The sequence below is a fragment of the Theobroma umbraticum genome, unplaced genomic scaffold, assembly GCF_002168275.2.
Source record: "Theobroma umbraticum cultivar Fairchild unplaced genomic scaffold, ASM216827v3 scaffold_4.1, whole genome shotgun sequence".
Lineage (NCBI taxonomy): Eukaryota > Viridiplantae > Streptophyta > Magnoliopsida > Malvales > Malvaceae > Theobroma > Theobroma umbraticum.
In genome coordinates, this window is record NW_018397258.1 from 4,747,135 (window position 1) to 4,763,625 (window position 16,491).

Consider the following 16,491-nt stretch of genomic DNA (forward strand, 5'->3'; position numbering starts at 1 on the left):
TTTTATTTCATTTTTCCTATTCCAACGTAGAATCTGTATCTAGCTTTCTATTATGTTTCTCAAAGGCATATTATTGTGTTCGTTTATCTGAAGAAATTTATTTATTTTTTTACACGAAATTACAAAGGAAAAAAAAGGAAATGCTTTGAGGGTATATTATTTAAATATTTTATTATTATTTATTATTATGAATTAGAATATATGGTTGTGGCGAAATCACGTGAATGTTTTGTAGTAGTTAGCACGAAACCGAGTTTGCAGGATATTAGGCTCCTTGATAATGCAATAAGTATGGTCTTTAAAAGAATTAGTAGAGATTTTTTATTCACCGCCTAATAGACTAATCCAATTGAAAGATACTATTCAAGAAAAAAAAAAAGGAAAGATACAAGTTTAATAAACAGTAGTGACAATAAATAGTGCTACTAAAATTCATTTTCTTTTTTTTTTCATGTAAGAAATATAAGAGAGGTAGAATTTCAAATTTTAGACCTCAAATTTTCTATTAAAAAATTTAATAATCACTCTATCTATTACCAAACAAGAGTTGTTAAGTAAGGTCTTTTTAATATATCAATTGGATGTCCTTTTTTTTTATATGTTGACAAGGCTTCACATTTAGAATATTGTAAAGGTGAGAATTATGAACGCGATGTTGTAGGTTTTTAGCACTTGAATTTAATACACCTTATTGCTCTTGATGGATGTGGTATTTATGTTTGTGCAAATGGTTTGAAGTATGAAAACACATTAGAATGATGATTTAAAAATTTATCAATTATTTTAAATATAATTTTATTTTTTATTACATCCAATTAATCAATCAAGGTATTACATTGTTATTTTGGATGATATATAATTTTATAATTAGTAATTGATTAATTTCTACTAATCAAGATGTCACTTACTATTTTAAACTCACATAGTGTGAAATATAAAAAATATCATGTGATTTTGTTATCATATTAAATTAGTATTTTATATAATTAATTAATTATAGTATGTTTAACATGTCATGTCATCATTACTTGACAAAAAATGATAATAAAAATATAAAATTTAATTAAAGATAATAAAAGAATAAAGATTTGTTTGAATTGTTTAAAATATTATACCAAATGCTTTTAAAGCTTTTCTTGTACATATTTTTTATTGTAATATGTTAAGTTTAACAAATTATCTAAACCTTAATATTGGTATTCAAAATTTATGAAATTATAATTATATTTTTAAATAAGTATTTTAAGGGCAGTATGAGTGTTAACAAAGTGAGTACTTGACTTTTGCATGGGACGCTTGAAAGGTAGGTAATGGTGGGAAGAGGAGAAGTAGAAATGACGACCGATGAAGAAAAGGAAAAAAGAAAAAAAAATACTTGAAATAACAATAGAAGAGTACTATTTTCTTGTAATTACTAATTAGTTAGGCAGTCAATTATATGCCATCCTTCTAGTGTTTTTTTCTTTATATATTTTTTTTACCATAAGTTCGCGGACAGTTTAACTGCTATAAATTATTACATAAGCCAAGCGACCAAGCCAACACAATTTCAGGGGGAATGTTTGGATCATTGTGACTTTCTTTTGCCAACGTTAGTAACATTATATGCTATGGCCAAACTACAATTATATGTAGAAAGAGTTATAAGATTTTTTCATTTTCCCGCACCAAAAAAAAAAATCAGATTTGATAAATTTGAAAGGAAATGCAGCGGAATTAAGGAGAGTTAAGTGTTGTAAACGTAAATTACACTAAAGGACAAATAAAATTTGTAAACTTTGCATTTCTGTCTTGGTCCTTTAATAATTTGGGGCTGTTTTGGTCCTTTTGGACAAATACCCGTTTCTGATTGGATCGTGCCTAGAGCACCAAAAAAGGAAACCACGCTGGAATTTTTTGTTGATTCTCTCTTGGACGACATCGTTTTGTGATTCAGGCTCTTCTTCTTCCTCTTGCTGTAGTCCTTCCTCTTGCCTGAAAAGATTTCGCTCGCTCCTCACTAAAATTTCCCGATCTAAAACCAAATTCTATCTCTATCTGATCCGCAGAGAATAAATCAGTAGTAGGAAGAGCCGAAAATGGGGACGGACGATGTTCCGTTGGACGACAAGGCTAAGAGAATGAGAGATCTATTGTCGAGCTTCTACTCTCCAGATCCTTCTTCAACTCCCAACGCTCCTTCAAAGCACGGGGCATTAGATGCCATCAACACCAACTCTTTCGATGCCGATCAGTACATGAACCTCCTCGTACGCTCCCTCTAATTCATTCGATCCAAATCACGGATTAAAATTTGATTGAATTATAATTATAGATTTCATAGAAATCAATTATTCGGAATGGAATTCGTGGTTTAGGTTAGATTAATGTTGTTTTAGGTTGGATTTGTAGTTAAATGGGAAGGTTTGATCCCTTATGCATGGATTGGATCGAAATGTGTAGGTACATAAGTCGAATTTGGAAGCGCTTCTTCAAAGGCACGTTGAAATGGCAGCCGAAATCAAGAATCTCGATACTGACTTGCAAATGTTGGTCTACGAGAACTATAACAAGTTTATCAGTGCCACGGATGCAATTAAACGGTAACTTCTTTCAATGCTTAAAATCGTTAGTGAACAATTGCCACTGCCATTATACTCTTACTGTGGGAAGAATGGATTAGGGTTTATCAACATTATATCTTTCTGTTCAAATTCTGTTGTTACTTTTATTTTGGCAGGATTTTTTATGTCCTAGTAACTGTTGTTCAATTTATTTATTGCAATTGGATCTTTGAAGTTCTTACACAACTGCTGTTTAAGAACCTCAATTCACTGGTACTGAAAATTTGCTTTTACCAGGATGAAAAGTAATATTGTAGGCATGGAAGCAAATATGGAGCAGCTTCTTGACAAGGTGTGTTAGAATGTTTTTGTGTCGACTTTAGTTGAATTTTTTCAATAATGTAGAAGAAATGAGGCAGGGAGATTACAGCAAATTAAATGTTGTCTTCATTTATAATTTCAGATAATGTCAGTTCAATCTAGAAGCGATGGGGTCAACACTTCTCTTTTTGAGAAGAGAGAACACATAGAGAAGTTGCACCGAACACGTAATCTTCTGCGTAAAGTTCAGGTATTAAAGAACTTTCAAATGTTTGTGGTGACCTGTGAGTAATGAGACAGCAGCCCTAGGATTGAATTTTATGATTATAATGCAATATTCAAATAATAGATAGGGAAGCCCATGGCAAATTTATGGTTTTTAGATGTTACAGCTCATAACTAAAAGCTATTAAGGAAAAATTTCAGGTAGGATGAGTTTGATCTACTCCCTGTTTATTTATGCATTGGTGTTTGCCTATGGTGAGTTACTCAAAATTTGTCTTATGTGGAAAAGAACAGTTCATTTATGATCTGCCTGCTAGACTTGGAAAGTGCATCAAGTCAGAAGCATATGCTGATGCGGTCAAGTTCTACACTGGAGCAATGCCAATTTTTAAGGTCAGCTGTTGCTTACCTTGTTCGTTCTCTTGTATTTTCTATTTTAATTCTGTTGTTAGTACATATTGTGCTTTTATGTCAAAATTTACTGTTCAGAAGATTTAACATACCTTTGTTTTTCTTCTTACCAGGCATATGGAGATTCATCATTCCAGGACTGTAAAAAAGCATCTGAAGAAGCGGTTGCTATAATAGTAAAAAACTTGCAGGTACACCTATTCTTGTCTTATGAATGTATGATGATTTTGTGCAAATAAAAGAAATTTGTAATGTTTTGTCAAATTTCCTGTCTCAGAGAAAGCTATTCTCAGATTCTGAATCCATACAAGCTAGAGCTGAAGCTGCAGTGCTTTTGAAGCAGTTGGATATTCCGGTTCGTACTGCAACTTTCAGATTGAATTATCTAGCTGGTTGCAAAAGTTCCAATGGGGCTTAAACACTACATTTCCGTGCATGCCATTTTATTCCACATGAAATTGCATCAGCAAAAAGATGAAAACTGTGTCACCCTTTATCTCATGTTTTCTTTATTAAAATATTTGAAACTTCTGATTGCTGACAGCCTCTAGTATGTGCACCATATGTATTAAATGTACAGTAATATTATTCTCTAAACAAGTATTTGAGGTCACTTGATATATATCTTTTTGACATATATACATGTGCATGGCACATATTATCTGTAATTGGGCAGGTGGATAGCTTAAAGGCAAAACTACTTGAAAAGTTAGAACAATCTCTTGGGGGCCTTCAGCTTAAAACAGATGAACTTGAGAATGTTACTGTGGATTCTACCGATCCTTCTAAACAGGGAAAAGTTTCTGATTCGATTCTTACTGCACCCCATGAGGTAAGTGAGCATGAGCCATGAAGTAGCATTTTAGCAATTTCTTATATATGGCTTGTTGGGTAGGAACTGGGTTGGATCAAGGAATTACAAAAGGAAGAAGAAAACTGTTTTTGTGCAAATTAGATGGTTATCTCTATTTGATAATTCAAGTTCTTTTGTGAAACTTCCTGTCTTGCTTCGGGGAAATCTTTTCTGTCTATTTTTTAGAATTCATTGTCTTCAATGAGAATGATGTTGCATGATGCATAAAATAGTTTACTACTGCATTGCCATTCTAGCTGTCTATCTAGGTAAATATTAAATGAATTTCTTCATAATCCAACATATGCTGGTAGATTTGTGTTTTATATCCTGGTCAGTGGATCTTCTTTGATGACCAGATGATGTCTTTTCCCAAATTTATCTCCTATTAATTTACCATATAGGACCCTCTTTGTTTATGGCTCTCTGATTGTAGTGAAATTAGTCACCCCCTAAAGAAAAGGAGCCTGGGGGGAGTGGGGAGGGAGAAAATATGCCATCTAGATAGACTAATGAAGAACCTCTTGTTTCCCTTTATTTAAATTAGGCTTCTGTCCGTGAATTTGCGGAGGCTATCTGTGCTTATCGAGTAATATTTCCTGACTCAGAAAAGCAACTAATTTCACTTGCACAGGACTTGGTTATCAAGTAAGCAGCTTCATCAGAATTCCCTTTTTTTTACAAGTTGTAAACTATCTTGGAGTCGTACTCTGAGTTGATTCTTCCTCTCCTCGGATTAGAAAGCATGACAACATTTTACTCACATGCTACCTTTCTTTTAGGCACTTTGAAATGACTGAGCAATATGTGAAGAGACGGATTTCTTCTGCCAATCTCCTGGGTGTTCTTCGTAAGTAGTGTGCATGTGCTTTTTCTCACCTTCTCCTCTCCTTCATGATTTCAACAATGCTAGCCAAATATTGAACATAACTAATTATAAAGTCTGTCCTTATTTACAAATTGCAATTCTACAAGTGACCACATAAGTCAAATAATTTTTTATCTGCCTGATATTTGGAGATGTCTGTAAGGTATTGATGGAGATAACAGAGTGCTCTTGATGGTAGTGCTTGTTGAACAAATGCCTCAACTAAGCCTTCTTTTGTTTCAACGAGAAGATTGATTTTGATACTTATTACTGTTTATTGGTGATGGTGTGCATTCAACTTTATATGTTTTTGAGTTTCATTGAAATCGATCGTCGTCTGCTCTTGACTTGTAGCTTATATTTTCTATAGTAGTTGTTTTCTTCTTATTTTGCAACTTAAATACCTTTTCTTAATTGCCAAACCATTGTAGGGACTATATGGACAGATGTGCTTCTGATGGATGAAGTTTTATGTGAGGCTGTTCTACCTGATTTTTCTCTGGAGGTCTTTCTTGAATTTCATTTGAAACCCTCATTTTTTTAATCTATATTGCATATCTTCCTCCTCTAATCTGAGTAGAAAGATACATAGTTTCCATATTGAGGGATGGAGCTCCATATAATGATCCTATGTGGTCTCAGGCTGCCCAAGTTGCTGTTAAACAGTATGTTGCCAGCACATTCAGTCACCTTCTGCAGGACATACGAGGTTCTTTTGACTATTGCTATTCCAGAATAATATTATTACTTTTTTGGAGTTTCAAATCACCCAAAAAATAACAACATATTTTAGATTTAATAACAATGGACAGATTGTGGTTTTTACCTATATTACGATGGAGGTCTATAGAAATCTTATTAACCTATTCTCCAATTTGTAGGAGTCTTGATTCACTTGAATTTCTTGATTCACTTGAATTTCTTGATTCACTTGAATTTCTAACTAAAATGAATTAACCTAAACCAAGATTAGGCAAAATAATACTTATGATCTGCTGCTGACAACTATAGCTATTCTTGAATTGATGTCCATAGCTGCATCATTAATACTTTCGAGTGCATGTTCAGTTGGCATTTGTTTAAGAAAAATGATAGGTGCGCTAAGGGTTAAACCATATGTATAAATAGATTCTACATAGATTTTTAGAAGTTTGAATTGTTTAAGAAAAATGATAGGTGCGCTAAGGGTTAAACCATATGTATAAATAGATTCTACATAGATTTTTAGAAGTTTGAAAATTTTGATAAACTTGATATTTTTATTCATGTAGATTATCTAATGAAAATTACTTTAGAGTTTGAGTTTATTCTGTTCAATTTGCAGATGCCCTCCTGAAAGTTAATATTAGCCCAAAAGAGGCAGCAGAGGAGTTCCCCTTGCAGGTTGCTTTGGAGGCCAGCAAAAAAGCGGTGCTTCAGGGCAGCATGGATGTCTTACTGGTAACTCATGAGATGCTGGAGGGACTCTTGTTTTATGCATGCAGAAATGGCTCAAAATTTGCATCCCTTATATGCTACTTTATGTATCTGAGTCCATCTTTAATGCTGCTCATATGCATTTATCTCTCTTATTTGGATGCATATTAAATGAATTTGCACAATGAAATACTTTGAAAAATGGCCTCAATTGGGTAGCTGCTTTGCATTTTGTTGTGGGTTTTATTCCGTCTTGCCATTTATTTTGTTATTTACTTTCTGTTTTCCGTACTTGTGCCTTTTACATTTTCATTACTCTTTGTGTAAGAATTTATAATGTATGTGCAGCTTATTCATTGAGTGTCTTTTTTGATCTATTTGCTTACTGCAGGATTTCCGGCAACTTCTTGATGATGACTTAGGGCTGCTAGTTAAACTGAGAGATTTCATAATTGATTGGGTTCAAGAGGGGTTTCAGGACTTCTTCAGGGCTCTTGATGATCGTTTTCTCTTGCTTTCTGGAAGAAATAATTCAACAAGTCAAGATAATGGTTTGACAGAGGGAACACACAGTGAAAAAGTTATTGCCGGTCTTGTTTTGGTGCTGGCTCAACTTTCTGTTTTCATTGAACAAACTGCCATCCCAAGAATTACTGAGGTAACTTTCTGCCCTCACCTGATACTTTTATATTACTGGCTGACAGCCATTTCAACAAATAAAGTGGAATGATTCTATTTCTTTCCCTACTTTCTTGGGCTTCAGTCAGATCTTCATGTTTTATGTCAGGAAATAGCTGCTTCCTTCTCTGGTGGTGGTGTTCGAGGCTATGAAAATGGGCCTGCTTTTGTTCCTGGGGAGATATGTAGAATATTTCGGTCAGCTGGTGAAAAGCTTCTGCATCATGTAGGAATTGATTCCTCTCTTCATTTTGAACTAATGACTTTACTAAAATTAGTACTTATTGGAAGTGTGTGGATGTGCTTTTTATCAGTTTCATGAGAATGTTGACGTCATACCAATTTGCTGCCTCAGGGGAGCGCATATTTAGTTCTGATGATTTTTATTTTCTGGCGTGGGATGGACCATTTCAAATATCTTTATATGTTAAGTAAAGTTAGTTATCTCATTGTTAATTATTAGTTTGTTCTGTTCCATTTTGCAGTATATAAATATGAGAACTCAGAGGGTATCTACTTTGCTAAGAAAGAGGTTTACAACACCAAACTGGATTAAGGTTAGTATGCTGTAAGGCTATATTTCCTTAATTTTGAGAGAAATTCCTATCATGAAAATAGTTTGACATTCAGCTGTTAAACAATTTCTGATTTTTTATATTTGCAGCACAAGGAGCCTAGGGAAGTTCATATGTTTGTGGATTTATTTCTTCAAGAGGTTAGTGTCTCTTTAAACTTTCTGATTGGACAAGGATATAATTTCTAAATTTTTTCTTGCACAGTTCAATATGACTAAATTTTCTGATTATGCAAACCTTCTAAGATCTATCATGCGTAACCTCAAATTTCTCTGCACTAGTTGGAAGCAGTTGGAAGTGAGGTGAAGCAGATTTTACCTCAAGGGCTCCTCCGCAAGCATCGGCGCTCTGACAGCAATGGAAGCACCACCTCATCACGTAGTAACCCATTACGAGATGATAAAATGAGTAGGTCTAATACTCACAGAGGCAGGAGCCAGCTCTTAGAAACACATCTAGCAAAATTGTTTAAGCAAAAAGTTGAAATTTTTACCAAAGTTGAATATACACAGGTATGAATCTATGAATGGTTGTGCTGGTGGAAAAATATCCAGTGCTGTTATTGAAGCAAAATGAACTGAGTTTGCTTGTTATTGCAGGAGTCAGTTGTAACAACAATAGTAAAACTTTGCCTTAAAAGCTTGCAAGAATTTGTCAGACTCCAGACCTTTAATCGAAGTGGATTCCAGCAAATCCAGCTGGATATTCAGTTCTTAAGGACTCCTTTAAAGGAAACTGTTGAAGATGAAGCGGCAATTGACTTTTTACTTGATGAGGTAATAGATAAATTCCCTGGTTATGGGTTTCGATCTATCTACATACTATATAACTACTATGTATATTGCTCCTTTTTATCTAAATTTAGTTCACCGGTAACAAAGATGAAGATGTGGGAACTATATCTGTTTGGTAGGTGATTGTTGCTGCTTCAGAGCGTTGTCTTGACCCAATTCCTCTGGAGCCTCCCATTTTGGATAGACTTATACAAGCCAAGTTAGCAAAATCGAAGGAACAGAATCCAATTGCCCCTTAGATGTTGGAAGGTGAAATAGGTATGAATGGCCGAAATTCTTTGCTGCACGGACTATATTTTCTTGAGCATCAAATTCAGTTACGCTGATGTGATTCTTTGGTCGAAAGGTTCATACGGTTCCTGAAGGGTATTCATGTTCGATAGCTACTGCTCACGTCATGGGCCTTGGCATTTACCGTGTGTAATCCGATGATCTGATTCAACAGAGGGCTAGTGGGTTTCTGATTGTATGACTGAAAACCATTTTGAAATGAGTCATAGCTTGTGTACAGCCAACACTTCGGGAGCTTCTCGTCTGTCACAACGAGTGGAAACTATTCCATGAAATGATGAAAATGTAAGAAAAAATTCCATTTATCCATCCATGAAAGGGACCTTGTAGAACATGGGTATCTCATATCTTTGTACTAAGAAAACATTAAACCCATCAGATCCGCATGGAAGTTCCGTCCCCCTTTACCGGAGACTACTTATCGATTGACGGTATGATAATGACATTAAGCATTGCATTCCAGGCTTGAGGCGGTTTAAATTTTCTTGATATCGCGGAGATAAGATAAAATTGATCATCAATATTGTTTTATAGCAGCTGATGTTAAAGAGATAAATCCTGAGCCAAATGCTGAAGCGTGATATAATCTGCCAAATTTTGTATTATTGTTAACATCTTATGAGTTTCCATTAACCTTATCGTACATCTTACACCTAGAAGGGAAGCAGAAATGTTGAAAAAGATTCAATTATTAATTCTGAGTTGTAAGATTTATGGTCTAAAAGCCCTGACCGTTATTGCAGTGGCTGTAGTTTAGTGGTTAGAATTCTACGTTGTGGCCGTAGAGACCTGGGCTCGAATCCCAGCAGCCACAAAAATTTACTTTCTGTTTTTCGTACGCTACAGTTTGTGATAAGATCACTGCCCATAAATTTCATACTTTCTCTGGGACATCCATCAAGTGGGCAGAGCACTCTCCACGCAGTGAGTTACAAACTCACAATTTACACCTGGCTACACCGTATCAAATTATAGCACCCTGTTCCCGCCAAAACCCTCTGCCCTTCTCATTTTTTGCCGCCAAATCTTAATGTTCTCTCTGTCCAATTCTCATTTTCCATCCTCACATTACTCTCTGTCGCTCGCTTGCTCTTTCACTCTCAGTGCTTGAATCATGAAGGACCTTGACTTTAACGCAGACAAAGGTACTCTCCTCCCCCTATCTCTCTTTCTCTCTCTGCTGCAGTTATCCCTTTTCCTGATATTTGTTTTATTTTGTTTTTTATTTCTTAACAGTTCTCGCCAAGGAGTTCCTCTCAAACTTCGCAGATGCAACTGGCGAGGCCAAATACATGAACATTCTGGTGAATCTCCGTCTTTCCTTTCCCATCATCCTGACCAATTAAAAACCCTAGATCTCTATTTTTCTGCTTCAAGAAAAGATTCAGAAAATTGTAAGTGATTTTTTTGTTCTCTTCTTAAGTTTTAACCCTGACCTTTTCTCCATTTCAGCAAGATGTCGCAAATCATAAAATTAGAGCAGTGCAGATCGATCTTGAGGACCTTTTTAACGTACATTTTTTCCCATTTTCCTCTTAATTTATTTTAGATTACTTTTTTGTACTATTCTCTGTTGCCTATGTTTTTTTTTTGTTTCACTTTATAACCCTTAATTTGGTGCATTCGCTGTAAATTCGCTCTTCACAGTACAAAGACTTGGATGAGGAATTTCTCAGGCGGGTTACTGAGAACACTCGAAGATATATTGGAATTTTCGCAGGTGCAATTGATGAGCTCTTGCCGGAGCCCACTGAGGCCTTTCCTGATGATGATCATGATATATTGATGACACAGAGGGCTGAGGATGGGACCAATAATGCAGATGGGTCTGATCCGCATCAGAAGATGCCTCCTGAGATTAAACGTTACTAGTAAGCTTCAAGAAGAAAACCCTTTCACTCTTGATGCACTTAACCTGTTCTAAAGACTCCCTTTGGAGAATAACGTATTCATTGCTGAGTTTATGTTGGTATTTTAGTGTCGCTGTAGGTTTTTTAATCAAATTACCCTTAATAGTGTGGGAAACCAACCACACAATTGAAGTTTAGGAAAGAAAGCACATGACTAAACCATTGGAATGAAAAGAGTGTTCCACCCACCTTTATGTTTTGATTCCCAAGTAAATTCAAAAGTTTGTTATGGCAAGTGGTAGCTGACTCTTCCCTTTAAAAATAGAAGTCCCGGAATTAAAGTGCAATCTGACGTCAAAATGCTGCTAGCTTCAGTGCTATCTGATACTGATTACTTTTTATTGTTTTATCATCAGGCTTACAATTTCTAAGTTGTTATGAGTGGATAATTTGTTACAAGAGCCTTTTTTTTAATGTAGGTATGATGTGATCTTAAGAGTTCCATGTGAGGCTATATTGTTTAGCATGCTCTATAATGCATGTACTCTGTTTAACTTGTGGGAACATCTAATCTGTTCTTGATACACGTGATTGCTTTTGGCTGATGCTTGCTTGTTTTTGATTCAGTGAAGTTTATATCAGAGCACCTTCAAAGGGGCGGGCATTTACCATTAGGGAGGTTAAGGCTTCATATATTGGCCAGCTTGTAAAAATATCTGGTATTGTGACCCGTTGTTCAGATGTTAAGCCTCTGATGCAGGTAGCTGTGTACACATGTGAAGAATGTGGCTATGAAATTTATCAGGTAAATAACTCTAGTCAGATACGCTGTTGCAGTATTTGAATATTCTCTTCTCTTTGGTTTAATACAATTTTGTTCAATTTGATAGTTGAACAGTCATCTAAAATGAGAACTCCATTATGCTAGATATCATATAACATAGTTATCCGTGTAATTGATTTTAAGGGGAGCTTATAATGCCAGTTTGGTCTCTTCTGCTTTGTACTAACTTTTATTGTTTCATCTTCCACTCGTGTTAAACAGGATGTAACTGCTCGAGTATTCATGCCCTTGTTTGAGTGCCCATCAAAGCGTTGTTCAGTAAACAAGACAAAGGGGAACCTCATCCTTCAACTTAGAGCATCCAAGTTTTTGAAGTTCCAGGAGGTTCTAATTTAACATGATTTTCATTGATAAAAACAACAGTAGTAGCAAGCAAGAAGTCACTTTTTTTAATTTATAATGTGTAAGATATATTTTTCCAGGCTAAGATTCAAGAGTTGGCAGAACATGTTCCAAAGGGTCACATTCCACGGTCAATGACGGTACATTTTAGAGGAGAACTGACGAGAAAGGTTGGTGTTAATGTTGATTTCCTTGTATCTAAAATACCAAAAAGGTTGATTTCATGAAATTTCTGAGTGTACACATTGCAACTGTTTCCTTGTTCCCCTTCCCCTCTTACAATGTCCCATTGCATGGCTGGAAACATTGCCATCCTGTTCATAATGAACTTTAACTCCTTTGCACTAACAATGTATTTATATTCTACCTTGTCCGTTAATTTCAGGTAGCTCCAGGTGACGTTGTTGAATTATCAGGGATCTTTCTTCCTATTCCTTACACTGGTTTTAGGGCAATGCGTGCTGGGTTAGTTGCAGATACATACTTGGAAGCCATGTCTGTCACCCATTTCAAGAAAAAATATGAAGAGTAAGACACTTTCCAAATCTCATCACAGAAGGCAGTTTTGGTTAAGCATCTATCTTCATGCTTTGTAATGTCAATATGTGGGCTTGTAAAGAGGCTTTGGCATTTGAAACAGAGGTCTTGAAGTTCAATATGCTGAAAGAATCTATGAGGCTAAACAATACAGATGTGCAGGTATTTACTCTTAACTGTGCTCTGCTGCAGGTATGAACTTAGGGGAGATGAGGAAGAGCAAATTGCACGTTTAGCTGAGGATGGTGATATATATAACAAGTTGGCACGGTCATTAGCACCTGAAATTTATGGACATGAAGATGTTAAAAAGGCTCTGCTTCTTCTTCTTGTGGGTGCTCCTCATCGGAAGCTAAAGGATGGGATGAAGGTAAAAATGCCGCTGTATCTTATGTTTTCTTGTGGTGTTTATGTTTGCAGTCATTTTCTTTACTACAAAAGATCGGACAAATCTTTTGATTGTTATTTTACTCATAGAGTGCAAGGTATGCCTATGAGCAATATGGCATAATCTTCCTCACTCCCTCTCTCCCGCCTCAAAGAGTCTTCTTCTGCATGCATTTCTTTAATTTGCACTTGTGATATTTGTTTACTTTTTAATTTTTCATTCAGACATATGAACAACATTTATATGAATAACTTGGTTAAATTGCAGATCAGAGGAGATTTACATATTTGTTTGATGGGTGATCCTGGTGTTGCCAAAAGTCAGCTTCTTAAGCACATTATAAATGTAGCACCCAGGGGAGTCTATACCACAGGCAGAGGAAGCAGTGGAGTTGGTTTAACTGCAGCTGTGCAGAAAGATCCTGTGACAAATGAGATGGTTTTGGAAGGTGGAGCCTTGGTGAGATGTGTTCTTTGTTGTAATTTATTGTATTTTAAGTGATACATATGAACATGAGATGGCGTAAAAGAATGAAGCAACTGTAACTGTTTCCTGTAAAGATTATATACACCATGTTGACCTTTCTTCGGCATTTACCATGTTACGAAATTGTCTTGTTCTCTTAATGGTTATTAACGTGAGTTGGTTTATGTTTTACAGTTTTGTTTGGTATATCTCATCTCAAATATGATTCCTTTCATCTAATTGATTTTTTCCAAGTTTCCTATGGTTTAATGGAGACTTCTTGACCCTGTTCAGGTGTTAGCAGATATGGGTATATGTGCTATTGATGAGTTCGACAAGATGGACGAATCTGATCGTACAGCAATACATGAAGTTATGGAGCAGCAGACCGTCAGTATTGCAAAGGCAGGGATCACCACTTCTCTGAATGCAAGAACTGCACTTCTTGCTGCTGCTAATCCAGCCTGGTAAGAATGATCCTAGGTTATTCAAAGTTCTTTTTATGTAACTGTAATCATATTGACAACTTCCCTTCATGAATTGAAAGGGACATAAATGGGGGTTAGAAGGAAGAGAATTCCTTCTTTGGGAGAGTGATCTATATGCAAGATCAATTTTTATTAACTTGAGTCATATAACTTGTTTTGAAGGGGAAGATATGACCTACGTAGAACTCCAGCTGAAAATATCAATCTCCCTCCAGCCCTGCTATCAAGATTTGATCTTCTGTGGTTGATCCTGGATCGAGCAGATATGGATAGTGATCTTGAGATGGCAAGGCATGTTGTTTATGTGCACCAGAATAAAGAATCTCCTGCTCTTGGGTTCACTCCACTTGAACCTTCTGTTCTTCGGTAAGTACCAGAATTACTTTTACTTGGAGAACTTGTCTTAAACTTTATAGATGATGCTTCCCACCTGATTAAAGTATAACTTTATGTTAGTCATTTTGCTGACTTAGTTTTTAGTTGTTGTTAACATGCTAAAAATGGTTGCAAAATCATGTGTGCCAGTTTGATAAATTATTAAATCTTTGAAAATTTAGTCTGCATATCTTTTTCTCTTCTTTGCTTCTTTATGAGTTTGAAGGTGCTGGTCTGTTACATTAGTTGATGCTGTCATGTGTGTTCTGTAGATCCTTTTTGTGTTACACTTATTCAGTAGCTACGTGTATTGATATCTTAACATTTTGTTGGTTTTGTGTAAGATCTAACATTATGTTTGTCAGGATCTTCTAAGCGAGGCCCTGACTCCTTTAGCAGTTGTTTTATCTGGCTTTTGTTTTTGTTTTCTAGTGCATATATTTCTGCTGCAAGAAGATTATCACCTTATGTTCCAAAGGAGCTGGAAGAGTATATTGCTACAGCATATTCCAGCATCCGGCAAGAAGAAGCTAAATCAAATACCCCTCATTCATATACTACTGTGAGGACTCTACTCAGCATTCTTCGGATATCAGCAGTAAGTCATCATTTTCTTTACTTTTTTGTGATTATTGATAATACTTTCCTATTTTTTGGTAAACTGGGTGGGGAGAGTGAGTTTTTTTGGGTTGGGCAAAGGGAAAAGGGCAGAAAGGATGTGGGTTGTCTGGATCTGAAATGTAGGTGCCACCCAATGCTCTCAGATTTATTAATTAGGATGAAATTGTCATTTGGATCGACAGTTATAAGTTTTTGTGCAAAAACATCTTCACTTGAGTGGAGTATTCTTTAATCTGAATTGCGAATTAACATAAAATCAATATTATTTTCTCACAGGCGCTAGCAAGGCTTCGTTTCTCTGAAACTGTGGCCCAGAGTGATGTGGATGAGGCTCTTAGGTTGATGCAAATGTCTAAATTCTCTTTGTATTCAGATGATCGTCAGAAATCTGGTCTGGATGCCATCTCTGATATATATTCAATCCTAAGGGATGAAGCTGCAAGGGCTAACAAGATGGATGTGAGCTATGCCCATGCACTGAATTGGATTTCTAGAAAGGTTTGTTCTTGATATATAAGAGTTGAGCTTGAGTTATTGTTGCTTATTATTTAATGAAGTGAAATGCTATCTAAGTGAAAGGCAGTCACCTTCCAAGGCAAGGACGATGTTGTAGACATAGGGTGCCTTAATATGGAATCTTGTTGTCACTGTTTGACTTTTTTCATCTCCAGAAACAAATGACCCATCACTGATATTCTGGGAACTCTGTAGAACTGCAGTTTGATGGGAATAAGCTTTGTCTTAACCTGGCACCTAGGATGAATATAATCTTTGATTATTAGGATGAGGAGATGGTTGGTGTGCGAGCCTATAACCCAGAGTGCTGTTTTTGGCAAATTTTAAGGGTTTTGGTGGTGTATGTCACACTATATGCCCTTACAAGAGATTCCACCAACCACTAAGTAATAGGATTAAAGATGTTTTGATTCATCTATTTAAACAACTCTGGCAGTTGACATTTTTTCGGAGGGTACTTGTGTATTATTTTCTATTCTAGCATCAAAAGCTGCAATATAATGCTGGTGGTCTAGAAGCTAGACCTCAAAAGTTCGATGTTTATTCTTACTGCTTTTTGGATGTGTTTTATGTTTTGGCATGCTAATACTTCTTCTCCCCGAGAGTGAAATGCATATATCTTGTTGTCAAGATTATGTAAAGTTTCTTACAGCTTAAGATTTTTGTTTTAAACAGGGATATGGTGAAGCTCAGTTGAAAGAATGTTTAGAGGAATATGCTGCCTTAAATGTGTGGCAAATACATCCCCACACCTTTGATATTCGGTTTATTGATGCCTGAAGTTCCTGTAAATTAATTGGAGGCAACCCAAACAGGAGAGTAGGCTGCATCCATCAGCACTCAAAGGGAAAAGTGAGTGGGAAGTTTATAATCACATCCGTCGCTTAAGTTGTTGTCCGATGTACCGTTCTTAGTGTAGGTACTCAGCATTGCAGACGTCAATACCAGCTGGTAGAGTTTGTGCTTCATTTGAACCATGAGATATGAAATGATTATTTATAAGCGGAATGAATTTGCTTTGTTAACTAGCCTGATAAAACAATTGTCTTTTACATTATCATTTCTTTAATCTTTCCTTCTGTTGTGTAAC

The 16,491-nt window shown here is 35.9% G+C and overlaps 2 protein-coding genes and 1 non-coding gene across 3 annotated transcripts; all 3 read left to right on the forward strand.

Annotated features, from left to right (window-relative positions):
- Nucleotides 1-1,894: 1,894 nt before the first annotated feature.
- Nucleotides 1,895-9,464, forward strand: LOC110413439 (Vps51/Vps67 family (components of vesicular transport) protein). Its single transcript, XM_021424237.2, has 21 exons — nucleotides 1,895-2,249; nucleotides 2,443-2,582; nucleotides 2,841-2,895; nucleotides 3,007-3,114; nucleotides 3,384-3,482; nucleotides 3,614-3,691; nucleotides 3,778-3,855; nucleotides 4,177-4,332; nucleotides 4,901-5,001; nucleotides 5,136-5,203; nucleotides 5,653-5,726; nucleotides 5,864-5,930; nucleotides 6,546-6,661; nucleotides 7,029-7,295; nucleotides 7,425-7,541; nucleotides 7,801-7,872; nucleotides 7,980-8,030; nucleotides 8,172-8,402; nucleotides 8,490-8,666; nucleotides 8,804-8,942; nucleotides 9,031-9,464. The coding sequence occupies exons 1-20, from the start codon at nucleotides 2,079-2,081 to the stop codon at nucleotides 8,921-8,923; spliced, it is 2,346 nt and encodes a 781-aa protein (XP_021279912.1). The 5' UTR covers nucleotides 1,895-2,078; the 3' UTR covers nucleotides 8,924-8,942; nucleotides 9,031-9,464.
- A 150-nt stretch (nucleotides 9,465-9,614) lies between these two features.
- PRL (Minichromosome maintenance (MCM2/3/5) family protein) lies at nucleotides 9,615-16,461 on the forward strand. Its single transcript, XM_021424238.2, has 15 exons — nucleotides 9,615-10,120; nucleotides 10,212-10,279; nucleotides 10,428-10,487; nucleotides 10,623-10,846; nucleotides 11,453-11,630; nucleotides 11,871-11,993; nucleotides 12,092-12,181; nucleotides 12,397-12,539; nucleotides 12,741-12,918; nucleotides 13,204-13,395; nucleotides 13,696-13,868; nucleotides 14,052-14,255; nucleotides 14,697-14,862; nucleotides 15,162-15,383; nucleotides 16,077-16,461. The coding sequence occupies exons 1-15, from the start codon at nucleotides 10,090-10,092 to the stop codon at nucleotides 16,179-16,181; spliced, it is 2,157 nt and encodes a 718-aa protein (XP_021279913.1). The 5' UTR covers nucleotides 9,615-10,089; the 3' UTR covers nucleotides 16,182-16,461.
- On the forward strand, nucleotides 9,718-9,789 carry TRNAH-GUG (transfer RNA histidin (anticodon GUG)). Its single transcript has one exon. It is a non-coding gene; the product is annotated as a tRNA-His (tRNA).
- Nucleotides 16,462-16,491: the final 30 nt, after the last annotated feature.

Coding starts and splice junctions, on each gene's coding strand:
- LOC110413439 (XM_021424237.2), top strand. CDS start 2,079: ATGGGGACGGACGATGTTCCGTTGGACGACAAGGCTAAGAGAATGAGA. Junction 5,002..5,135: donor GCACAGGACTTGGTTATCAA/GTAAGCAGCTTC, acceptor CCTTTCTTTTAG/GCACTTTGAAATGACTGAGC. Junction 5,931..6,545: donor CCTTCTGCAGGACATACGAG/GTTCTTTTGACT, acceptor TTCAATTTGCAG/ATGCCCTCCTGAAAGTTAAT.
- PRL (XM_021424238.2), top strand. CDS start 10,090: ATGAAGGACCTTGACTTTAACGCAGACAAAG. Junction 10,488..10,622: donor ATCTTGAGGACCTTTTTAAC/GTACATTTTTTC, acceptor CGCTCTTCACAG/TACAAAGACTTGGATGAGGA. Junction 13,396..13,695: donor TTTTGGAAGGTGGAGCCTTG/GTGAGATGTGTT, acceptor GACCCTGTTCAG/GTGTTAGCAGATATGGGTAT.